The sequence below is a fragment of the Vipera ursinii genome (assembly GCF_947247035.1).
Source record: "Vipera ursinii genome assembly, chromosome: 5".
NCBI classification, from domain to species: Eukaryota; Metazoa; Chordata; class Lepidosauria; order Squamata; family Viperidae; genus Vipera; species Vipera ursinii.
Genome location: NC_139518.1, coordinates 48,604,048 through 48,630,412, shown reverse-complemented (window position 1 = coordinate 48,630,412; position 26,365 = coordinate 48,604,048). Strand labels below are relative to the sequence as shown.

The 26,365-nt window shown below is 34.8% G+C and overlaps 1 protein-coding gene across 1 annotated transcript in view; it reads left to right on the top strand.

Annotated features, from left to right (window-relative positions):
• The window catches only part of CFAP43 (cilia and flagella associated protein 43), a gene marked incomplete at its 5' end in the record, with an annotated part of 63,916 nt that overhangs the window by 26,697 nt on the left and 10,854 nt on the right, over window positions 1-26,365 (top strand). The window contains 22 exon segments of the mRNA XM_083363294.1: window positions 1,882-2,022; window positions 3,216-3,385; window positions 4,940-5,089; window positions 5,998-6,128; window positions 7,062-7,230; window positions 9,436-9,540; window positions 11,527-11,604; window positions 13,179-13,304; window positions 13,918-14,022; window positions 14,718-14,834; window positions 15,655-15,855; window positions 18,080-18,286; window positions 18,873-18,962; window positions 19,057-19,137; window positions 20,551-20,676; window positions 21,977-22,096; window positions 22,176-22,283; window positions 22,688-22,774; window positions 23,943-24,031; window positions 24,864-25,071; window positions 25,377-25,489; window positions 26,017-26,176. Of these exon segments, the coding sequence (XP_083219420.1) occupies window positions 1,882-2,022; window positions 3,216-3,385; window positions 4,940-5,089; window positions 5,998-6,128; window positions 7,062-7,230; window positions 9,436-9,540; window positions 11,527-11,604; window positions 13,179-13,304; window positions 13,918-14,022; window positions 14,718-14,834; window positions 15,655-15,855; window positions 18,080-18,286; window positions 18,873-18,962; window positions 19,057-19,137; window positions 20,551-20,676; window positions 21,977-22,096; window positions 22,176-22,283; window positions 22,688-22,774; window positions 23,943-24,031; window positions 24,864-25,071; window positions 25,377-25,489; window positions 26,017-26,176 (2,882 nt within the window).

Sequence of the window (26,365 nt, the reverse complement as noted above, 5' to 3'; positions counted from 1 at the left end):
AGAAAGAAGGAAGGCAGGGCAAGGCGTCCCGGACTTCTCGGCGCCATAGCGGAGAACAGCAGGTCGGCAGGCAGGCAAAGTCTCAAACGCCGCAGTTCAAATCAGAAGCCGCTAGCTGGGGGGGGGCTGAGCACCACAAAAAAGCAGCGCCCAGCAGCTGTTTTAAAATCCCCCCAATCCCCAGAGACGCCTCAGCAAGCCGGCAGAAGAGGGAAGCAAGGAAGGCATCCCGGACTTCACATCGCTGTCGCAGTGCTCAACGCCATAGCGAAGCTCGGCAGATCGGCAGGCAGGCAGTTCTCAAGAGCCGACAGCTCAGAGCAGCAAGCTGACAGTTCGGAGGGGGGGGGCTCAGCGCCACGAGGAGCAGCGCCCAGCAGCTGTTCCAGAGTCCTCCCAATCCCCAGAGTCACCTCGGCAAGCCGGCAGAAAAGAAAAATCAGGCAAGGCGTCCCGGGCTTCACGGCGCTGCAACAGCGTTCGGCGCCATAATAGAGCTCGACAGGTCGGCTAGTTTGGAGGGGGGGGCTCAGCGCCGCAAAGAATAGCGCCCAGCAGCTGTTTGTTAACTCCCCCACCCCCAGAGTCGCCTGTCCATACCGTGGGCCTCCCTAAGCGAATTCCTTGGAGCCCTCGAAAAGCGCCCGAAGCTTAGGTTGCGTCCGTCGCCATCTTGGGCAAAAAAAAAAAAAATCAATGAGAATATTAGGTGAACTTCATAATATTTCTGTTTAAAACACTGTTGAGTCTGTAGGTTTTTGATAAAATCCTGAATGTTTGCTTTTTAAAAAAATATGGAGAAATTCTGTATTATAGTATGAATAGGTGCAATAGCATGAATAGGTCAACAAAGAATATCCACTGTAAGCAAGAAAGTAGATTGTTATAAATGAGAAACATTTTAAAGGACAAGCTTATAATTTGATCATTTTTTATCACTATACCAGGAAGAGAATTAGTGTTTTTATTTACATTCATTGGAAAGGAAAGGATTACAAGAGAGTAAGCAGATATACAATGGGAAATACACATTGAAAGGAATCTGCTAATACCAGCTCTTTGCCTAGCAGGTTGCTTAGGAGGCAAAGAAAAAAACTTTAGTGTGAAACTGACTACTGTCAATTTCAGGTGACAGTTAGATCACATAGCTGAATCTGTTAATCTGTAATCAGCATTTTTTTAGAGACCTGATCCCCTCTGGGGGAAAAAACAGCTCAGGCAGAAGGGGACCAAGAAAGAAATGGGTCAGACACAGGACAGTGCAAACTAACATGATTCCGTGAAGGTCATAAATGTGGGCATGGGTCACAAAGTTACTTTTTTGTTACCACTGTAATTGTGAATTATCATTATCTAATGCAGTCACTACCTGTATATTTATATAAACAATTTCTAAAATTGATATAATGCTTAGTAAAAGTGGATGCAGTGATTCAAGATTACAAAATATCTGTGATGCATTCCATATTACAGTTACTGTCCTGGCAACCTATCCCAAAAGCTAGTGAGAGGGTAGTCTTTGTGGGTAATATGGGCTTCCCATATTACCGTATCTTGTTCTCATGATGGGATGCTGAAAAGTCAAAGGGTGAAGCCATACTGACAGTATTCAAGAGCTATAAACTAGATTGGTGGCCCAGATGTTAGGCACATTATGTGTATTATTTTCTTGGAGATCAACAAGTTTTGGGCCTATGCATTGGCTAGATAGGACACTACATAAGTCCCTTATTCACCATTTAGTGTTCAGTGATAAAATAAGACAGGATATAAATATCCAGTTTGGCTTTTCAGGGACTTCTAAACTATTGTAGGCCAAAAAAAGTGATAATTTACTTTGATGTTACATCTGGTTTGAATATTGTCTTCTCTTCACTGTAGTGTTGTCTGGTGAGATTGTGGACATAACTTCACAGTATAATGAGGAAAATGAGTTAATTGAAGTGATTGCACTTCTTACTCCAACGATGCTCAAAAGGGCAAGAGTGGAGATATTTGTTCTTCCTCTAAATATTATTTCAGGTAAGAACCAATCTATGAGTTCTGTTATTTCAAAGTGCAGTCACCATTTTAAATGTATGCTAACTTCAAAGTGTGAGTAGATCCTTATGTCCTTAACATATGTTTATAATGTCATTGTTCTATATTTTTTTAAATGCTAACTTAATTTTAATTTGTATATGTTTTATTTATCAATTATATTGTGTACCACCTAGAGACCCTCTTTGAGGGAGATGGATGGTTTAAAAATATGAAATATAAACAAACAAGAAGACAGGCCAATAGGCCACAGAGTTGGAGGAAGGGAAGGAAAAACAGCCAAAGAGGAGGGCTAGGTCTGGCTCCCCACTGCAAAATTCGCACTACCAGGCAAGGAGTAGAATGACTATGCAAGCAAGTAAAAGAACAAACAAGGGATTTCCCAGGCAAGGAGTAAGAAGAGAAGGGAGAGTAAACAGGAACAAGGCTGTCGTTCTGCTCAGCAAAGAAGAAAAGCAGGATTTTGACAGCTCTTAGTGGGGCAAATTTCCTAGACCAACTGATTGATTTAGCCTTAAAATTAGTATCGATTCCTGGTAAAAAAATGCCTGCAATTTTCTTGACAAGATTTTCAGAAGTGGTTTGCCATTGCCTACTTCCTAGGGCTGAGAGAAAGTGACTGGCACAAAATCACCCAGCTAGCTTCATACCTAACACAAGAACAGAACTCATGATCTCTCAGTTTCTGTCTTGATGTCTTAACCACTATACCAAACTGGCTGTCTTCTTAGATTACCACCCTGGGTAATGATTTGAAATGTGTATCGGTCCAATAATAATATTTGATGAAATATTGATATTCTGGTAATAAAAACAGTAACAACTTCATTCCAAGGTGAAATAGCTCTATTTTGCAGCTGTGATTTGCAAGTCAACTTTGTTTGCCTGATTTTTTTTAAATTAATAAATGTGCATTTAATGGCATATTGGAATAATCTTTATGTATATCTATGTATGAAATGGTTTAAGTATTGTGCCCTCCCCCAAACTAATGAATGAGTCTTATGAAAACTTGATTTTGAGACTCTCAATATATACTTGTGGAATTTTTTTCATACTATTGCAGTCGTAAGGCCAATTACACCTGGTAATTTTTTTTCTTAACTAATATTCTCTAAGAGGAAAAAATATTAACACAAAAATATTTCTCCTCTTTATCTTTTTTAAATCTGCAGACAATGAAATCTGTATCACAGAAAGAGGGCTTTTGAAAGACAGTATCATTCAGAAACATATGTACGAATTGGAGTACCCACTACTTTCTCTGGTCAAGCGGAAGGATGAAACAGTAATTGCCTATGCTAGCCAGGCTTCCTACATCTGTAAATATCATCTTACTGCAAAAGTATGTCCTACTTGCACAAGTAAACTTTAATTATGGGTCAAATTAAACAAGATGCAAATGTATGCAAGCATATGCAATTCCTTTAAAAATGTTTCTTAGAAATTGCACTTCTGGATCTTCACAGTCCAAACCAGAATTATAGAACAAATGGGAGAAAGTTTAAATCTATCTCCTGCTTCAATTTCCCAATAAAAGTTATTTCCCCAGTCTGTATCCACAATAGGTTTTCCTGTTAGGATGTAAAATAACATATTTAAAGGAAAGTAGTTTGGGGGAGCAATTAATTGGACATCACTGGATCCCAGGCATGCCTATGCATAAGTGGAGATGCTTTGATTGAATATAAAAGTTCAAAGAGATTAAAAATGATAACACACTTAATATGTCATCTAATTTGGCCCTTGGGCTGTTTATTTTCTGGAAAAAAATATTCAATACACTGTATTAAAACTCTTATTTTGCTCCAGATTGGATTTTTGGATTTTAAAATGCTCATATACAGATTATCTTTTAGTTCCAATTTTTCAACTTTGTCCTTTAGAAAAATGTTGATATCCTGGGAATGTTAGTTTTGTGCAGCGGAAGAGTACAGCAAGGAACTGCTGTGCTTGTAGAGGACATTTAAGAAGAAAACATTTCTTTGAATTATGAGGCAGCTTATCAGACAAATCAAACAAGTCCAGGATTACTGCCCCTGCTTTATGTAGCTCTGAACTGTATATGAAATAGAAGGCTCAATAGAGAGATAATAAAAACTGAAAGAAGTGCAAATGGGGTAAATACAAAAGTTGAATTAGTATCAGGAATGGGAGCATTGTATCAATGGACATTATTAGTGCATCAACAGAGCAGCTAACAGCACTCTATATAATGTTATAACCTGGTAGTTACTGGAGTCAATCCACTGTGTGTTTGGTTGGTTATATTGTACAGGTATTCCTCAAATTATGACCACAATTGAGCCCAAAATTTATGTTGGTAAGTGAGAAATTTGTTGTGAGTTTTGCTCATTTTATGACTTTTCTTTCCACATTTTTTAAGTGAATCACTGCAGTTGTTAAATTAGCAACACAGTTGTTAAGTGAATCCAGTTTCTCTATTAACTTTGCTTATCAGATGGTCACAAAAGGGGATCACGTGACCCTGTTCACGGCAACTGTTATAAGTTTGAGTCAGTGGACAAACATACAAAGTTTGATCATGTGACTGTGGGCATGCTACAACCAGGGCTTTTTTTGTCATAGAACGCCCAGAATGGAGTTCCGGCACCTTTTTTGGATGGAATCTTGTAGTGTAGGCAAGGCGGGTTGTATGACGTGTGTGAGTTCCGGCACCTTTTTTTTTTTTTACAAAAAAAGCACTGGCTACAACAGTCATAGATGAGAAAAATGGTCATAAGTCACTTTTTTCAATGCCATTGTAACTCTGAATGGTCATTAAACAAACTATTGTAAGTCGAGGACTGTCTGTATTAGTTTTGTTAATTTGACAGGAGCTACCTTCAATATTCCTGTGACCACATCAGCTATGTGGCATTGCTGTTTTGCTTTACAGGTGACATCAAAAGACCAACCAATATTGTCAGAGAAGAAGATACCAAGCAAACAGTTTGGACAAGCATTCCTGTGTTTGTCACCTCATGATAAATGGCTAGCTTCAGCTGCAGACAGTGGGCTATTAATTATCCATAATGCTTCAACTCTGGTAATTGTCAGAATTTAGTTTTGATTTAATCTATGTTCCTCTGAGTCATCAAATGAATTTCTTTGGTGCTTAAAGTAAATATTTACATACAGTATTAAGTAAAACACTGATTTTACTTGTTCTGCTGTGACTGCAACATGCAACTGAGCTACTACAGAAATTGGAAATTAGCAGAAGGAATGAACAAGTGCCTTTCCCATTTGTTTCTGACCATATCCTAAGGCCATCTTTGGAGGACCTGAACTGCCTGCCCTCTTGTATTGAAGTGCAGCAAATGGATGCTTGAGAGCTCCCCAAATTTGAATGTCCTGCCTTTTCAGTACCAAGCAAAGACATTTTTATTCTCAAATGCCTTTTAATGTATTGATGCCGTTGCAGCATTTTTAACTTTGTTATTTTCATTGCTTATTTTGTATATTTTATGCAGTGCTTTACTGTATGATCTTATCAGTTATTTAACCTGCAGTTTTAATTTTGGGGTTTTTAGAATCATTTCAAAGTTTTTTAATGGGAACTGGGGAAGGAAAGAAGGAAGGCTATGTTTCCTCATTAAAAAAGATTTAAGAGTTTCAAAGTTCCATCAATCACTAGCTTATCTGTATCTCAATAGTGATTGTTATCTCTAAACCATGGGATTTCCCTTTTTGAAATCTGACCATATTTGATATTTATTTATTAGAATTAGTAAATAAATATAAAGTACATATTTGAGATATACTTTACATTTACAAATTTGCCAATACCTAAAATTGGGCCAATGCTACCAAAACATTTTTAGTCTTCTCACATAGTTAAACTATATGCAAGCTGCAAAAGTTTTCAATACCTCTTTCCAATCTTTCTTCATAATAAATTCCTTAGCCAGCAGATAAATCAATAATTTGTTTTCCTAAATCTCTTTCTTTAAGGATGTTCTGACTTGTGAATACAGCCATTCATATAATGGACGAGGAATTAAGTCATTGGCATTCTCATTGGATGGCCAAAATATACTTGTCACCGGAACTCAAGATGGAGCTCTTGTTTGTCTAAAATGGAAGTATGTACATATTGAAGAATAAAAGGATGATGTAAATATTCAGATTTTCAGCAGACTGCTGCTTTTAAAACATGGCTATTTGCCTTTATATATTTTGATTTGAATTAGACCAATTGATAGAATTATTTAGCCTCAACCCATTTCAGAGATATTTTAATTTTATTTAAACCAAATACTATCTCACTTTCTGTAGAAATAAGTATGCATTTATTCAAAATACATCAATGTGGGATGCTGTCAGAAGATCCCAGAAACAATTTGGCTGTGATGTGTCTGTTTTTCTAGATATTAATACTACAACATGGATGAAAAGGAAGGAAAAAGCAATATACTTAGTATAATATACTAAAACATTTCAGAAAAAATGACTTTCTCTTGTTTTGCATCTGCTCTGCAAAGTGGGGCTGCAATACTACAATTACTGACCAAACTTTATGGAAATGATTTTTGAATAAACCAGAAAAGTGGTATATTCGTATTCAAGGGAAGTCATCTTGCCCTGAAAATAAGACATTCTAGGTTGCTTGAATTTCTTGTGAAGGTATATAGATATAGGATGAAATTAGCTATTAGTTTAAATTTTATGACAACGAAAGTATATTCAGTGGTTATAACAATAAAGGTACATTCAGTGCTTGTTGAAGTCTGCAAGCATTAAATATTATAATAAAATCTGCACTAAATCTATTGGAAAATTTGCCAAACTGGGGAATCTGGTGTGTTCTTGTCTTTCACTAATAAATGGTTTCTTTTAAAAACAAGTTTCTTCTTTGTAAAGACACATAAACAAAACATGAAGTTGAATTTCTTCTTCAGGATGCATATGATTATTTTATAAATCATATCTGACCCATCTATTAAGGATTGCTTAACAATCTTACCCACATTATCTTCTCTGACTTTTTCTTTCTTTGTTTTCTTTAATTCTTCTAGGAAGATTGGGGAACGCAAAATGAAGGATGCAGTAGACTTTGGGACGCAACTTCTAATCAAACTTAACAACTATATTTTCAGGGAAAACTCATTTATGAAGACTATGGCAGAATGGGCAACAGCATCAAAACCCACATATAGCATATCATTTGCGACTAGTTCTTCACAGGTCTTACAAAATTTAAATACATTAAGCTAAGCAATAGAACAAGTACAAACATGGGAGATAGAATTAGATTAATTATTTGCTGTAAAATCTTTGAGCTTCAGACTTACTTTTTCATTTCATTAGTAATATAACTGGCTATGTAGATCTGTGATGTGTGTTCCTTCACAGGGAATAGAAACAATCAAGATGTCTTACTACATGTTAAAAAAATGGGCCCATGGTAGTTTCTTAACTTGGTTGTATTCTTGCACATGGGCTAGGTAACATCATCAGTGCAGTGTTACTAGCCTGGTAATATTATCAACATTTGCTAGAAAATAGCTGAGTTCAGAGATCACCAAAACTCAGCAATTTAACTCTGAGCTTCAAAAATTCTCTTCTATTGATATTGAAAACTAAAGAAGCTTCAGTTGTTTAGCCATGAACAATTTAGTCAGTGATTTTAACTCTTGTCTATGAATATTTCTGCTATGAGAGATATAGGGAAATGTGTAGGTAAGTGGTTAATATTTATTTTTTTTAGAAATATGTGAGGAAACAACTGATGATCTTTATGGAAAAAAATGTGATATATTTGTGGAATTCTTAATACTCTTGACAGAGTGACAGAGACTGAGCTGAGTAGGAATGTGAGACAAAAATAATTTATTACCTTACATATGAACTGCTAAATATTTATTAGGATAGATGTATATGGTATGTAACTCTATATAAGTATTAAATAAAGCACCACTTAGGACAACATTATTCACACTGAATATCCTCTATATAGGCAGACTTTAACTTCCCAAATTCTCCATCTAATATTGCTACAGTTGAGAATTTGGGGGTTGAAACCTTGGAGAGCACTCAAATTGAAGAAAGCTGTAGCTATGGAAGGGAAAGAGACATTTATGTTGTCAATAGCGTTAGTTTTCAACAATCAAGTTTGGTTTATTATATTTAGGTCATAAATTACTGATGACTAGAAGATTACTAATGACTCAGGTCTATATTTCTGAACTAATAAAACTGATTAATAAACATTTGACCCCTTTTTCCATCCCTCTTACAATGACAAATATCAACCAAAATTGCAGCAAGTTAGAAGAATGGTAATGGATTATCTCTTTTTTCACAGTAATTTATTAAAGATTATAATTGCAACAGTAAAAACTAATACAAACCCAGAATAGAATAATATAAAGAGTAGAAAGTGCAGAAAAGAAAAAGAGGAAAATATAGAAAAAGAAAAAGAAATAGAAAAGAAACCAATTGACTAAACCAATTTTATATTCCTTCCTCTTCTAACAATCTTAATCCTTACTCCATTCAAATACTGTCATAGCAGTTTATTCCTTTTTATTTCTTCTTGTCTTGTTTAACAAGATTCTTCAAAACTTTAATAAGTCTCTTTTGTAAATCTAATATAAGAAAATTATCTAGGTCATTTTTTTGGTTTATTGTTTGTACTATATATCATTTTTAATTATGTAAAATATCAAATGGTTTCCAGGGCTTCATCTTTTTCCATGTCATTTTTGTAGCCTGTCATTTGTAAATCCATTTTCAACTTGTTCAGAAGCACTTTAGTAGATGATCTCCATACTTTATTTAGCTCCAAATATGGAAGGAAGTAGGATTTTTGTAACATGTTTGTTGAATAGTTTGCAGAAAATCCAGACTTTTGTTTCGCTGCAAAATGGAGGTATAGAAAGAAGGTCACAGGCTTTCTACAAATCTTGTCACCTGTTTCCTTCTCAGATCCAAGCAGATAAATAAAAGTGTGTGTCTCTGCTTCTAGGATTTTCAAAAATAGGTGGGAAAGGAAAGGGAGAAAAATACTTAACTATACATGCATGCACCCACATTTACATTCTAAGTATGAACCATCAGGCTTTAAAAGTGCTGTTTTAATGACTTACTGATAAATATAATGCTTGATATAGTACACAATCCTTTTTGAAGTAATAGGATATAATGAATGGCAAAGATGTATAAAATCAGGCAAGCCCTAGATTAATAGCATACTTAATTCTATAATAATTGATCAGTAAAGTAATTCACTTAGATTAATTTGTACTTCCTACCCTGAAATTAAATATATACCAAAAATTAAGAAACTGATACTAAATATAGTTAAAATATAGATTCTATATCTATTCAACTAAATGTACAATACATTGTTACTTAACTATGTTGTAAATGAGATTTTTTTCATTCAAGTTACATGGAAAAACAAGCATTGAAGTGACCGATGAAGATGAATACTATTTACTTACAGAAGCAAAATCTGAGGAGACTTCATGGTTAGATCAGAAAGCAGAGAAGGTACTTTTCTACCTTAGTAAAGTATGAAGTATTATAGTAAGATCTAAAATGGACAAATGGTTGTTTGTCTCTTTGTTTATTGTGACTTATGTTGATATCTTATTGCCCTATGAAACTGACTATAAATAAAACCAAGCAACTTAGGACACATGCTCAATTCAACATAAGCAATACATTCATTTACCATAGGATGCCATGATTGGCTTTAGCCATGGTATATTGAAAATGTCAGAATTAAGAAAAAGCAGAGTGTAGGAATATTCTATATTCCTCAGTCTATTAAATCCTAGCTGGTTCGTTTGATGGCTCATGCTGATATAGAACCAGAACATATGGTTTGTAGGGAGCTATCAAATTGTAATTGTCCAGTTTAGATATCACAGGAAACTATTTTAATAAGTTAAAAAACAGAGATGTAAAATATGATTCAAATGCAGATGAAGAAGTTGTAAGTGGTTCATATTTGATAACGGGAAAGGAAAGCATAAGAATAAGGGAAGGACAGGCAGGTCAATACTAGTAGCAGTTAAGAGAAGAAGAGGACAATAAGAAATAGAAAGGAGTAGATGTACAGGCTATGAGGAGAGAGAGATAGGTGACCAGTTTTATCCTATTCACATTATTATTATTATTATTATTATTATTATTGTTGTTGTTGTTGTTGTTGTTGTTATTATTATTATTATTATTATTATTATTATTAATTACAAAATACTGCAGCCTGGCCATTGAAATTGCGCGATTATGGGGCACTGGGAACTATGTCCAAAAACTTTGCAAAATACATCAAGAAATTGCAGCTTCCTGCAATAACTCTAGCAAAGCTACAAAAAACTGCGCTATTCGGAACATCTTACATTTTAAAGAGATACCTGGTTAATAGCTAGGAAGCTGGCAGCAACCCGTGTCAACCATTAGTGACAATCAATTTGAATGTTCAGTTGACTGAGGTTCATGTTTAATGAATAGAAGTTTTATAATAATAATAAAGTTGGAAGGGACCTTGGAGGTCATCTAGTCCAACCCACTGCTCAGGCAGGAAACCTTATACCATTTCAAATGGCTATCCAGTCTCTTCTTAAAAACATCCAGTGTCGGAGCATTCACCACTTCTGGAGGCAGGTTGTTCCACTGGTTAATTGTTCTAACTGTCAGGAAGTTTCTCCTTAGTTCTAGGTTGCTTCTCTCCTTGATTAGTTTCCATCCATTGCTTCTTGTCCTGCTTTCAGGTGCTTTGGAGAATAGCTTGATTCCCTCTTCTCTGTGGAAACCCCTGAGATATTGGAACACTACTATCATGTCACCCCTCGTCCTTCTCTTCCTTAAACTAAGTCACATTTTTCAGTGCTGTTGTAACTTCAAATGGTCACTAAATGAATTGTCGTAAGTCGAGGTCTACCTGTACTGAGATATAGACATTTTCGAAGGAATAGGAAAACGAAGCAGACAGTGGATCCTAGTTCATTGCTAATTCCTTCTCTAAGAATGCATGGTTTTTTGGATGAGGTACTGGATGTGTAAACTAAATCTTTTTCTGAGTAAATATTCTAGTTGTTCCTTAGAATTTTTGCAGTCCAAACTAGAAATAGCACAGAATTCTTCATAAAATATGGAGGCTTAATTTATTTATTTATTTATTTATTTTATTAGATTTATATACCGCCCTTCTCCTGAGGGACTCAGGGCGGTGTACAGGGCAAATAAAATATGACATACAAAAGTTAAAAATAGATTAAATTAAATTTAGCCCCAAACAAAATTAATGCTTGAACTTTTATAGGTCAATGGATCTGCTATTTTTTTTCAGGTTTTGTACCAGTACTACTGAATCTTAATATGGGGAAAAGAGCTAGCAAGGGATAGTAGTTGTTTTTTTTTTCAACTTTACAAACCATAGTTTTCACATTTTAATGCTCGTCTACCTTGTTTTGCTTTGTATGTCAAAAAATTGCAGTTTCCATTCCTCTGTTTCTTGTGACATTTCAGGCAATCAAGGATGAAACTGACCGTTTTGCTGAAAAGAGAAGAGAACTAAAACAAGGAATTAAAGCGCTTCGTAAAAAGGTGTGCATTGATAAATCACCAGTTTGCTTCCAGAAGTGGTGTTACTTTTATGTTTTTCACGCTTACTTTCATGACACAGCTTATATGATTGTGGCTTTTATGCAGTCTTAAAATCCTTTGTTTTCCCCTTGCCAAATAGCCGTAACTTTTTTTATGAGGGGTCCTTGGTGCTCTCTAAGCTTGCTTGTTTTGCTTGCAGACGTTTCACTACCCAAACAAGGTAAGATCCTCAGTGGTAATAACTTGCTTAGGATTCACGTAATGGAACTCCACAAATATGTTGGTTGAATGTAAATAGCCAAATTCTTTATCTGAAAAGATAATAGGGAACTTTTGTATGCATCTTGAAATCCTTCATTTTTAGTTGGCGAAACATCAATACCACTTCAGCTGTATATGAAGGACAGTTGAGAGCAGACTAGCCACAACTAATCACTGAATTCATTCTGTTGGAAGTGCTTTAATTTGGATTTCTGTACTGAGCAGTGTTTTGGATTCAGTGGCCTAAACCACCCATTTCAATTTTATAATATTATAACTCTAAAAATGTAAGAGTTAGAAAGGTGTTCTAACTAAACATTGTCATTTTTATTTGATACTTAATGCAAGATAGTAAAACATCATACAAACCATGTCTAATAACTATAACAAAAGTTAACTTGCACCTAGTAGAAATTTGCAGAGAAAACAGCCCTTTCAGTCACCATGTAAACGAATATGTTTTGGAGCCTTTTTCAGGGAAAAAAAATCATTTGATATATTTAAAGTTGCAAAATTTTATGAGATTTTTCTATGATCTCATACCACAATGGCAGAATCTTGTAAAAGTTGGTCATTTGTTGATATTTCAACCTAAAAAAAAAACCAGTTTTAATATTGGTTGGAGAGATGTCTAGCTCTCAAAGACAACGTATCTCTTATCCTGATTTAGGCCTCAGGTGCTTATTTTCAGATGTACGCTTAATTTCCTACTTATTGGGAATTAGATAATAGTTTGCAAAAGAACTATTGCAGTCCTTCAAACTAAAGATAGTTATTTTGTGGCTACTGAAAATGATTAGTTTATAAAGCCAAATTGCTGTTGTGTGGAATAACTGCTTATTGTTTAGATTGGTTCTGTCAATCTAAACTAGCAATCTTCATGTTAGAGTCCCTTGTTCTTGGCAATGACTACACTAGATTTAATTCACAGTGCAAATGATTATCGTATATTTTTATGGATTCAGAATTTCCATTACTTTCCTGATATGAAATGGACCTGTTGTGTTTAAAAATACAATGTGCTTTGCGTGGTTGCTGAAAAAGGTAGTACTGGCAGGGATAACTATATGAAAATGCAGTCTTTCAAATATTTGGAGACATATTAGCCATATTCCTTGTCTCTTCTTAATGATGTCCAATGGTTTGCATTTCCACTCACATTAAACTTAGGATGGCTAGTGATTTATTATTATTATTATTAAAACTTACATATTGTGATTATACTTCAAACATACAGGATAATCATAGATTCTCCATCTCTTTATAAATACATACTTCCCTCAATATTAATTTCTGTATCCTTACAAAAATAGATTCAAGAAATGATGCTTGAAAATTCAGTTGCACCTAAAATTGAGAAACTGGACCAACAGGAATTCAATCTGGATGTAGAAGAACAAGAGAAACAGCAAACACACAGTGCTTCAGAAGTAGAAAGGGTATGGTCAACTTGTTGGGATTCAATTTACTTTTATTTGCTCTAAACCAAAAAGAAAACATTGTATAGAGAATGAGAAGAATTCTAGAATGCTGAAAGTTGATCAGAATTATACAGTATGTATTATGCCTTAGGGCTAGATTTACATATTTATAAAGATCAAATAACTTCACTATTCAAATAAATAAACAAATCAGAAGTTGGAATGGGGTTATCCTAAGGAACTGGTTTATTTATTTCTGCCTTCATTTTTGTATTTTCTTCTACAGCTGTAGAATCCAAGAAAGGAAAATTGTCCTTGTCGGTCACAATTGTACAATTTTTGCTTCATTATAGAAAGGACACTTAAAGATTTACACATATAAATGCCACTGATATTGATGAATAAAGCTTTTCTTTACTTTATTTACAGTTTCCAAACTGACATTTATTCTATCAACATAATCCAAGTGACAGATGTTTAAATCTATGGGTGTTTTCAAGGATTTTTCTGATACATAAGATTTTGATTAATATTATACATTACACGATTTACATGAGTGCAGGGTTAACATGAGTGATATATAAACCCAATGGATTTTTGATCCTCATTTGTTTTCTTTTTTATGATAAAGGTAAGGAAGGATATAGAGATGGAAAATCTAGCCAATTGCTATTTACGTGAGATGATCAAAAGAGAGTGTTGGGATACCATGTTGGTTAAAGGACGTTCAATTAAGGTATTTTTTTTTCTTTCTCACTTTTACCCCGCTGTAACTAAAAGCCAAGCAATGCTTAAATTAATTAAAATCTAGGAAAATACTGCAGGTAGTCCTTGGTTTGGCAACTGTTTAAAGTTATGGTGGTGCTAAATAAGGAGACTTACTGCTGTTCCACAAAGCTCCAGCCTTTGCAGCATCCCCATGGCCATGTGATCATAATTTGAGTGCTTAGCATGGCTTTACAATTATGATAGTTGCAGCATCTGTCATGATCACCATTTGTGATCTTCACTGGCAGCTTCTAAACAGCAAATGGTTACCCCTATGACATTGCACCTAACAAACATGCAAGATTTGCCTAATGACCACAATGGAACTGCTGGAATCATTATTATAAGTCATTGCATTACATGATGATGTACTTTGTAACTGACGGAGTTCTTAATCCCAATTGTTATTGTTAACCAATAATGTAATAACCAACTAATGTATCCAAAACTATTACCCAATCAGGAAAAGCATCTTGAGACTGATTCATATGGGAGAACATCCTACTATTTAGTAGAAGGTGACTTTAAAAAGAAAAGAAACAATTAATAGTACAATAGTACACCTCTAATAGTATAACATGAAGCTTTTGTAAATTGAAACTATATTAAATATTGTATTTGGAAACAGCACAAATCATACTTTCAATTTTTTTCTTTCCAAAGACTTTCCATTCTTCTTCTGAAGTTCAGAATTATCCAATGAAACAGCGAAGTCCAGAAGAAAAACAAATGTTGGAAAGAGTTTTATATTTAAAGAAGATTGAATCAATAGATATGAAGGTAGAGTCTTCTTTTTTTCTAAAGATGGAAAAATATTTTTCATTGCCATGTTTATATTGTCTGATGATTCTAACATTCCAGTTTTTCTCTTAACTATTGCCATGCTCTAATGGTTCAGGCAGATTATTCATCTAGAGCAGGGGTAGGCAGCCCTGGCTCTTTTATGATTTGTGGACTTCAACTCCCAGAATTCCTGAACTAGCCATGCTGATCCAGGAATTCTGGGTATTGAAGTCCACAAGTCATAAAAGAACCAAGATTACCTCCCCCTTATCTAGAGCCTAGCTCATAAAACATTCCATGTTTTTTGAATAATGGCCAGGTAATTCATGTACATTATTCACATAATGGAAAATGCCTCCAAAAGATAAATATATAAGAGAAATATATATTAAGCATAAAAATCCATGGTATAATGATAAAATATTATATAAACAAAAAACAAACATAGTATGTATGGATTCTAGGACATGTAGAATCCCACTGAAAAGACCATGCTTCCCTGCTTCCCTGAATATTAAATTAACACTACCTAAAATGGCAGATATATGATCTGATAACTGAAATGCCATAAGATTTAAAGAACAAGAAGGTTAGTAATCTTTCATATAAAGTTTTTTTATTCAATATCCTTCTCTGGTGCTGCTCTTATTGGTTCTGACATCCTGAATTTGCTGCTAGCCTATGTACTAAATTTATAGTATTGCATTGTTTGGGCTTCTGGGTCTTGAAATATGTGAGAGAAATGTTTTCTACAAAATTTACAGTTTATGGTATTAGTAATGATTATGCAATATATATATATGTATATATTATCCAGCTTCGAAAGAAGATTGTGGAATTTGATGCCCAACCTTCAGTCGTTAAAGAGGAAGGGGAGAAGACAGAAGAAGAAGAAGAAAAAATAGATGCTCTGGTTGGGAGTCTGAGTGCAATGTATGGTGGGAACACATCCCTTTTATATAGCCAGCTGGAACTGCACACGAGAGAAGAGAAAATAAGTCAAATTATATTGCTACGGGTAACTTTGTCATTTCTGTTTGTTTCTTCCACTATACGTAGGCAGAACTGCTCTTGTAAAGCATTCTGTAGCTTATAGCAAGAATAACTGAGCAATAAGTCCAGGTAGCTATAAATTGGTTTTAAACAAATCATATTTAAGTATGGAATTTGTATGATGCCATGTTTGGATGTCCATGTCATGTTTTCAGGAGAGAAAGCTTCACATGTACAATGATATATGTCATCTCTTCTGCAGAAATATGTGTTCAAAATATGACTGTCTGCAGGAAGTGAGCAACATCAGTAGGGACAGGGCCTATGAAGTAAATTCTCTTAAATTTAAGGAATTACAGCTAAAATACCCAGAAGCATTTGTAAACTATTGTAATACCCTTGAGAACCTACAGTAGTTAATATTTATTTATTAACAAGAGGCTCATATGGGCCTATTTTACAATGCAGCTCTTAAATTCGTTGCACTCTGTGATTAGAATATTACTTCTATTTCAGAAAACAATAAAAGCAAGTCATTATTAATTTGCTTACTATGATGTTTATATATCATGTATGTTTATATAAAAATCCGAAAACAGTTTTCAATAATCAAATAAAAGATGAATATTAAGAAGAGATATAAACAGACAAAATCAACATAAAAAATAAACAAAAAGCCTAAAATGACATCTGGCATATCACAAAACATGGAGCATTCCACTTGTCAGGGTATCATTAAAAGAAAGTGTCACTGACAATTAGCAATCTGCTATATCAAGAATAAGGGACACGGTGGCTCAGTGGGTTAGGACGCTGAGCTTGTCGATCAGAAGATCAGCAGTTTGGCGGGTCGAATCCCGAGTGTCGCGTAACAGAGTGAGTGCCTGTTACTCATCCCAGCTTCTGCCAACTTAGCAGTTTGAAAGCACATAAAAATGCAAGTAGAATAATAGGGACCACTCCGGTGGGACGGTAACAGCGTTCCTTTGGTGTCTAGTCATGCTGGCCACATGACCATGGAGACGTCCTCGGACAAGCGCTGGCTCTTCGGCTTTGAAACGGAGATGAGCACCAGCCCCTAGAGTCGGAAACGACTAGCACACATGTGCAGGGGAACCTTTACCTTTACCTTATATCAAGAATGGTATCTTCAAAGACTCTCCCTAAAGACTTCTTTGTTTGCTATTAATCAATTTCTGTTAGAAAAAGTGCAAGGCTTTGAATTGCAAAAAAAACATTTCGAAGTATAAATAGGAAAATGTAAATGTTTTTCTGAGCTTTTATTAAAGATCTGATCAGTCTTTCAGAAATAATTTTGGGCTGCATTCACAAAATTAGCATCTTGGATTGGGAATATGTTCTAAACAAAGACAAAATCATACTTAAGTAATTCAGTATTCCCACCTCACCCTATTCTTTTATAGGCAGCATGATGTGACAACATTTCTCCTCTCGTGTTTATCACCTATAGTTATTTGTTTGTTTGTTTAGTAAAGTTATTTCCCATTGCAAGCAACCAGCTCTTTGTGGCTTACAAAATATACACCATATAATAATTAAAATATCCATGGTAAATGACAATGAAAATAAAAGCAAATAAAGTATTAAGGATGGTGCAGTGGTTTAAATCAAGAAAATGCCTTGTGGAGTAGTTTGTTTTTTAACAACTTCCTAAAGGTTTGTAGGAAGGATGTGAGTCTGATCTCCAAGGGGAGGCCATTTCAAAACAGCAGCATCACCAGAGAAGCAGTGCTGACTCATCTCAATTCAGACTACTTAAAAGTGATCTTCAGAGGTGTTTAATCAGTTATACTTCAAGCAGTATAAGACTATAACTTTGTGAATCCAGTCACTTTGGCTTATTCAAGAAGCCATGGTTGAAAAAGTGAACATAGTCTTGATCTGTTCTAACCTAATATAATCTATCGATAGCTGAATTTGTAGTCACACATAATGTCAAACCCAACTTAAGTGGGTTTGGCTTAGCATCCTTTATGATTATTATGCAAGAACCAAGTTTAAAAATTATCCCATCTTATTATTAGATATGAACACAACTTTAAAACTGAATCTTATATAATTTTATCTTTCCAACCAATGGTTCTAAGCAAAAGCAATGAAATCAATATAGAATTTTTAGAGACAAGTGGTCAGAATTGCAAGCAGTTTTAAACTACTTAAGGTCACTTAAGCAATATTACTACATGCTATTTGCTTGTAATATTTCCATGATATCCTTGATATTTCAGGATATTATCTATAATGTGAAGAGTGCTTTCAATAAGGAGTTTGATTCAGTTGCACGAATGAAAGAGGTGGAAATTTCACGTGTGAAAGAGAAGAACATAAGAATATCACAGATCTTGAACCAGCTTGATATTAAAGAAGAAATCTGGGTGCCAACTCTTACAGATAATGAGAAACCAGAGCGAGCACTGGTGGTTCAAGAATCTGAGGTCAGGTATTTGAGATTCCCAATGCTTCTCACTTGATATACAGAATAAAGATATATAGCAATACTAAGTATGTCATCTAACTTGAATCCTACTCATGGGATTGAGTACAAATTGTTTTAAATGTAAAGAGCATAGAGCTATCTATTTAAACTGATTGTTTTTGTTATGTTTTTTAATATTTTGTATCTTGGTTTTTAATCTTATGAGGTGCCAATTGCCTACTTAGACAGAAAAGTAAAGTAAAAACATTACACATGGAATGCATTTATGTGGTTCAGATAAAAACTATTATTAAGATAACAACACACTTTTCTTTCCAACTACACCAATGTATAATAGTGGTACCTCATGTGTAAAAACCTTTAAACCAGGGTAGCACAGTTATTAATTTATAATACAATCTTAAATATGCACTCTCATTGTAGAATTCCAATGTTTAAATCTTGTAGGGTACTCACAGATTGAAAAATTCCATGTTTGTTATGAAGTAAAAATTTAAAGGAAATTGTAGCTGGGGAGTTTGTTAGGAAAAAAAGTGAATTACTTGCTCATAGAAGAAGCTAAACCTCATCTTTTGTTCCCATAGATCAAAGTAGAAATGTACTTAACCCCAGTGCAGAAGGCAAAAAACAAAATTATGGCTCGGATTGAATATAAAAGACGACTTGCTGCTCAGGTAGCCTGATGACACGGTGCCTTATTTCCCACAGTTTTTCTAGCTTGACCCTTTATCTGCTCTTTATCTGATCTTTTATTCTGCCATTCTTCAGAGTGACAATGCAAGAGAACGTGGCCTCATGGACATGATGAATGGAGTCCTTGAAATAAAAAAGGAAGATATTTTGAAGATGGTGAGTTATGTTTCTATTAAATCATAAAGATTTCATGTGATTACCAACTAATATAATATAATCAGTGCTTTTCCAAAAAGGTTATCTCTGATCCAGAGAGGTGCAGTTGAAAAATTTAGGTAGACTAGTAGGCAGGCAAGGAGGAAGATAATAGACAAGAAGACTTACAGAAAAATGCTGCTGAAAGACAAAGAATGAGGGAAAGATTGCTGAGTTTTCACATTCAGAAATCAAAATAAAAATTTCAGTATGCAGGCAACAGAGTTATTAAACCACGCAATAAATGTTAAATTTACAAGCATGCCATCCACAGGTGTCCACATGTATAAGTATACACGTTGTTACCTACAAACTAATAATACAATAAATGAATAAAAAATAAAAAAAATCAACAGAAATTATCAATTAGAAAGAGTAAAGATCATAAGACACGGAACTCACAGAAAGGAGGAAACAATTCCCAATAGTTTAGGAAATACGTGCAACCCACTCCTTCCAGACAAACAGTTAAAGCAGTTGGATATCTACTGTATGTCCTTCAGTTACCTTCAGAAGAACATAGCTGTGAGTATCTTAACCTTATCTCAATGCCTGCACAGTTCAAATTATAAGTTAACTCTTTGACTTCGTTTTTTTTCCTGCTGCTGTAGAAATTTGGGCTAATTGCATAGTGGTAGAAACTCCAAAGAAAAAGTTAATCATATAAACTACAACATTTTAAGAACTATAATCAACAGAGGAAGTTTTGGGAGACAAAGGATTGGGGCCACATGTCCACCATCATCATCACTATTCCTAAATCATCCATAACATTTCAAAAGCTGCAATTGCCACATGCCATTCATAGCAGCAAATATATCAGAAATATCCTGTGTTGAACATGTAACAATACTGAAGAACAAAAAACATGTCCATTATTACTTGCTTCCTCAGAAGAAGCAGCTGATTAACCTGCTCCTTAAGTATTGTGGGAGTTATAAGAGCAGATACTCAGCAATGTACTTCCAAAGTATCATTAGAACCAATTGTATCACAAAGTACAGTATATGAGAGATTTCACACTCTGATTCCATGGCTCTGTCAATCTAGCTAACTGGGGTTTGTTCAAAATGCAAAGAACCGAAAATTTTAAAGGTTTCAAACATTTATTTTCAAAGTTATTTTAAACAAGTTCCCATATCTCACTTAACTATTAAAAATTGGCTTTCCATAGGGTTCAACAGATACCAAAGAGAGATTGGAAAGTATGTTATTCTCATATTACATAGAAGATGGATGCATCAGAAAATACATTCTGGAACTTAATTAAATTAAATTAAATTAAGATTTAACTTAATTAAAACTTTTGGTTTTTGCAAATATCCAATGTCCACTGTTGTTTCTGATACGGTGTGCTTTCTTCGATAAACTTAGGAGATTCCACCACCTCCATTTGCATCAAAAGAAGAAACCCTTTGGAGTGAAGAAGAAAAAAAAATATATAAGGAATATGAAAAGAAGGTTAAAGAACTGAATGAAGAAAGAGAAAAACATCGAAAGGTAAACAGATACAAAGAAAGATTATTAAGCTCTTTTTCATTAAAGACTGGAACACTTTTTAAATCAAACATAGATAGTCAAATATGACCAATGTAATCTCTTTTCCAAATATTCCATTGTCAGATTTAGAAATAATCACATTTTATATTCAAAATTTTAAATAGGAATGAATTATATGTCTTAAGCATGAATGAGGCAGTGTTCTGTCCCACCCCTCTGGAGTACAAACAGACAGACAAGCAGGCACGACTAGCAAGGGTTAATTCCTCAGGCTTTAGTAATTGCCTTCTGATAAGGCCTTGGCAGCCAAATACAAACAGTCAGCCAAAATAGGCTCCTTACCTCAAGCGTCAGCTGGAATGAGATAACTTCCAAACAATTACTCAAAATGAGTCCAAGCAAACAGTCCAGAAACAGAAGTACAGAAGTGTTGTCAAGAATTCAGGCCAGGGTTTCAAACAAGTAATAAATCCGACAGACTTCCAAAGATGTGACCAAAAGTTGATTAAATTATTGTTCATCACAAAGTCCTGAGAGCAGCCACACCCCCTTTTGTACCTTGTGGGGTGTGGCTCAGTGACTCAGCTAATCCCTGACCCTCCTACTCTTCCTACGCTGCTATATACGCTTGGCTCTGTGCCATTCTCGGGGATCTAGCCATGATTCATCTCCGCTGCTCTCCATCTGCTGCAGATGCTCTGGCTCACTCTGCTGCAGCTGCTCTGGCTCACTCCCAGCCTGGCTACTCACAGGCTGCTCCTGTCGGCCTTCAGATGGAGACGGAGGCCTTGCCAGAGGGGAGGGTCCCGGAGAAGGAGGCCTTGCCAGTTCCTCCCTATCATCCTCAGAGTCCTCTTCCTCGGGTAGGACAGTCTCGGCGTTTGGGGCCACAACAGGCAGTCTTCACTTTCCCTCATAAGACAAAGAGATCATGCCAGTTTTCCTGTATTCAGTTTAATTTCTTTTTATTCCATAGATGTCAGCAGCATGCCACCGTAGTTGTTTACTTTTATTATTTTCTGAATGCTATTCTTTTATAGTGTACAGTTCACAAGAAACTAGTGGACCAATTCACAGAAATAAGGGTAGCTTTTCTCTTAAGTTTTTCTTAATGTCATGAAATTAACAAAATATATTTACAAACCTGAGTTTTGATGAAGGGGGTTTTCTTTTAAGTTATTAATAACCTGATATTAAATTCTTGGTATTAAATTAAAAAGGTGCTAAACATTTCTTACATATTATTTTTATATGCCATTAATATTGTCACATAGAGACACTGCACCTTTTCCTTCCACAGATTCTAGAAACTGAACTGAGAAAGCTTCAGGGTTCAATTCAGGAAAGTACTCAAGGATTTGATGAAATCCTGAACAGGCTCTTTGACAAAAAAGTCCACTGTGAAATGGTTATATATCAGGTGAGCTTGAATGATATTTATCATACTTGCTTCAATATAAACAGCAGCCTTATTGTTCCCTTTTCAAACCTTTTATTAGGAAGAACTTAAAATAACTAACCTCATCTACTCACTGCTTCTGGATGAAGAGCTGACCTCAAGAGAAGCTGCACTCCATCACCATCTTAATAAAAAAAGGAAGGAAAAGGCAAGAGCATCTGAGCTGGGGTGGGGGGAATGTTGACAAAGTATTTATTTCTCATGATACCTGCCCTTTTGGAATCAAAGTGGCCCACTCAACAGTTTTCCCATAACATTCCCTCATCTTCTTGAAAATATTATCAATAATTCTTCATAAATATCCATTACATTTCACAAAAGTTTGCATACTGCTAAGATAAAATATGTTTTGCTTGTCTGTAGTTTTCCATGTGATTAAGAAAGTGTCTCACATTTCTGACTGATGCCAGGAACATGCTGAATTCAGTAAAGATAGTCCAAGGTGGGGAACAGAGTTCCTGTATACAATCACCAGTCCAATTGTGCTAACATAATTTAATACCTTACATTCCAATGACAAGCAATCATATCCGCCTTTGTTTATTTTGCTAGGTAATATCCAGTGAAGCAGTAAAGGCAGCTAAAACAGAAGTGGATGCTTTTAGAGAAGCCTACGATATATTAATTGCTGAAGACAAAGTAAGAATTTAAACTTTGGATCAGTGTTTTTCAACCTTGGAAAATTGAAGATTTATGGAATTCAACTTCCAGAATTCCTTAGCCACACATTTTCAAGCTAAGGAATTCAAGCTGCCAAGGTTGAGAAACACTGCTCTAGATTCACAGCTTTTCATCTGAAGCTGTAGCATTTAAGGTTATTGAACTATTGAAGCTTATTGAACTTGATTAATGGATTAGACTAAGATAGATAATTAACAAATGCCAGTTCAATTTGAGATAATTTGTGTGGGTATTTTATTTAAATATTGAAGCAATTGCTCATCTTTAATGGACGTAATAGCCTTGGAGATTGTTTTGTCACAGCATGGATGCTTTCTTCTGATAAAAAGCCTACTGTACAGCTAAGCAGACATTTCTTTCTTTCCTGAAATCAGTGAGAACCACTATCATTCTGGTTGTCTCTTCTTGATCCCTTCTTGCAGGGATCCACTGTGTCTGTTTTAATTCCCCTGAAGGGTCAGGGGAATTTTTTATTTTTCTATTTTTTTTTTCTGAACAGACTTTAAAAATCTGAATCTGAAAATCATTGAAGCTTATTGAATTAGTTCATTTTTCAGTTCTAAAGGCAAGACTGCAGCATCTGTAAAATGGGATATACTGTATGGCAAAATATCAAGATGTTGGCTGTGACTGTGCAATTGAAGCTCTGCCCATTTTGTATATACCACTATGTTGGCTACACATAGAAAGTAACAGGACTTCAGTCACACAACTCCCATCTTGACTGTTGTTCTGCCCACAAAAATATTGCAGCCAGCAAGTACAACAGTATCAAGGGAGCTCAAAAATGAAGATAGCATTCATAACAGTATAACTGAAGCACTGACTTTTCTGTATGTGCATCAATGTTGCATATAGGGACAAAGGGTCAGGGGGGCTTTGATTAAACTGGCGACCACATGTTCTTATTGAATTCCTTATGTATGCTGCTGACTTGGGAAAGATCTTGTCATGTCACCTTGAAGTCAGCAACTGTTTTGCAAAGTGGATATGTCAATTAAAATTCAACATTCCTTAATTTAAAGTTTCTTATTTTCTGTAAATGTAATCATTATGTGTAACAGAACTGGAAATAGGTATAATAGTTTTAAACTTGGATGACTTCTGTTTTTTCTCTGACCAATAGGTTATGGAACGTGGTTTTAGAAAGGAATTTTCAGATCTTCAAACTCATTATATAGATCAACTATTCAAACTTTATAAACGTCGACCAAGGTAGAAAAAAATTCATTAGTTCCATCATTTTCTGAAAGTCTGTGAATTCCCTCTTAGTAATAGTCTTATAAGAACCATTACAGCGACATTGCTTTCCAAAGCAAAAAAATTGAAGTTGTATAGGTAGTATCTGGAAAAAAACTGAAAATCACTGAAGCTTATTGAATTAGTTCATTTTTCAGTTCTAAAGCAGATACGTGACAAGAATATCTAAACAGACCAATAAAGCAATCTTTGTTAAATGAGATGGTGGTAGCCACAGTTACTAGTGATATCATAAAAGTGTCTCTTTTGACCTGCCACACTCCTTTTTCTTTTAAAAGATTTTTTTTAAAATAAATGGAATGCTATACAACCACAGAGCAAAATATCAGATGCTGTATAACCACGGAGCAAAATAACATAAGCTCCACAAAGAACACCTGCAATATACTGACTAAATGACAACAATAAAGCTGAATAATCTCTGTTTAAATTAAGAAATACTGCAAACATTCCTACTGATCTGTACGTAGAAATTAAAATAATAAAGGAGAATATTTTTAGCTCAGCGTCGACAGGAGGGGTGCTTACTGCCCTCCGAGCTTGCTTGTTTTCTTGCAGATGTTACATTACCCAAACTAGGCAACATCATCAGTACTCGTCATCAGAAATTAAATACAAATAAATAGAGTTTTTTTAAAATGCTAGTTTATAATACACACATACTACTGAGATTTTTTTTTAAAAAAGACAAAATGAAACTAGTGATATATAGCTTTTTCTGTTGTATATGTAACATGTCGCAGGAGGCATTAAATTTTTCTTTGCCTGTTGTGTTCAATAATGGAAGGGCTTTGAAGATGAAAGTACAAACAGATACTGCAAATCCGTATGGTGAACGGCCGGGCTCTGCCAAAATGTATCAAGATGCTCTTGCTCATTTAATGAAAGCAATTGATGAAATGGACAATCCTGAAAACAGACCTGAGGGGCTTGACATCACCAACTGGGAACGCTTTTGTGCAGCTAGGCGAGCAAAAGTAGAAAGTGAACAGCAAGTATGTATAAGGTTCCATTATTTAAAAATCAAATTTGAATTTGACCTTTGTATTTTATATAAACAAATAATTCTCTCAGAACCGAGCTAATGGGAAACATACAGCATCCCAGTCATGCATAGGCAGGTGGCTGCTTTTTAAATCCTTTCTAGTTTTTATTTTGCAAAAAGTGGTTTGTTATTTTCATGGGACTCAAACATTCCATCAGCCTCTAGGTGTAAATGAATGATGTAAAAGACAGTTTAATGTGATTTGAAAGTGGTATTAATCTTAAATTTCTAAAGGTTATTTTCCTTTTTGCAAAGATGAAGCAAAAAGCCCTGACACTAGCAGAGATGCAAACTTTCCTTCAAAAAAGAATTGAAGATGATGAACAGCTGCGGAAAGACATTGACCATGTTTTTGCTGAGATCAATTTGTAAGTTTGCTTTTTTCTTTTATATTATAAAAGCATATATTACATTATTATTGTACTTATACATATTATCTCATAATAGTATACATTACAGACTTTTTTGTTATGGAGTGAAACTCTAAGAAAACATTATAATTGTTAATCATGTTCTTTATTCAACATTATTGCAGACAATGGAAGAGTTGCCCTCTGAAAAAGGAGGCATCTATGGGTCATTCGTACCTTTCAGAATACAGAACCCATCAGATTAAAAATTCTGTTTTTCCCCCCAATGCAGGTAGTCCTCACCAAATGCCTGAATTTGATAATGTGATGACAGAAACACTGTGACAGTTATAAATGTGAGAACTGGTTGTAAGATGACTTTTTCAGTACCATCATAACTTTGAACAGTTACTGAATGGACATAACCTGAGGATTACCTGTATAGTTAGATAAATAGTATGATCTAGATGGGTTGTTTTCTGATCAACATTCTCGTAAAATGTTAAAATAAGTTATATTATTTTTAAAATGTTATTTAATTCTAGGTTTCGGGAGCAGAAAATGAGATTTCAATTAGATTTGATGGTCCAGTTCCTTTTTAAACAAGGGCAAGTGGAACTAGAGGGCACCCACTTAATACCAGATTACACAGATGCTGTTCTGATCAACAGGACTATTATTGAAGAGCTGAACAGCATGATCTGGGTAACAACCTTTCTTTGAAAAGATAAAGCCTCTGCAGATGACTTATATGCAAAGTTATTTTTTTTGCATTTACAACTTCTAATTAAATACAGTTCTAATTTTTTAAATAACAATCAACCTTATTTTAATTCTCTTATCACATATTACAGGGGTGTCAAACTCAATTTCATATAACTTCAATGAATTTTC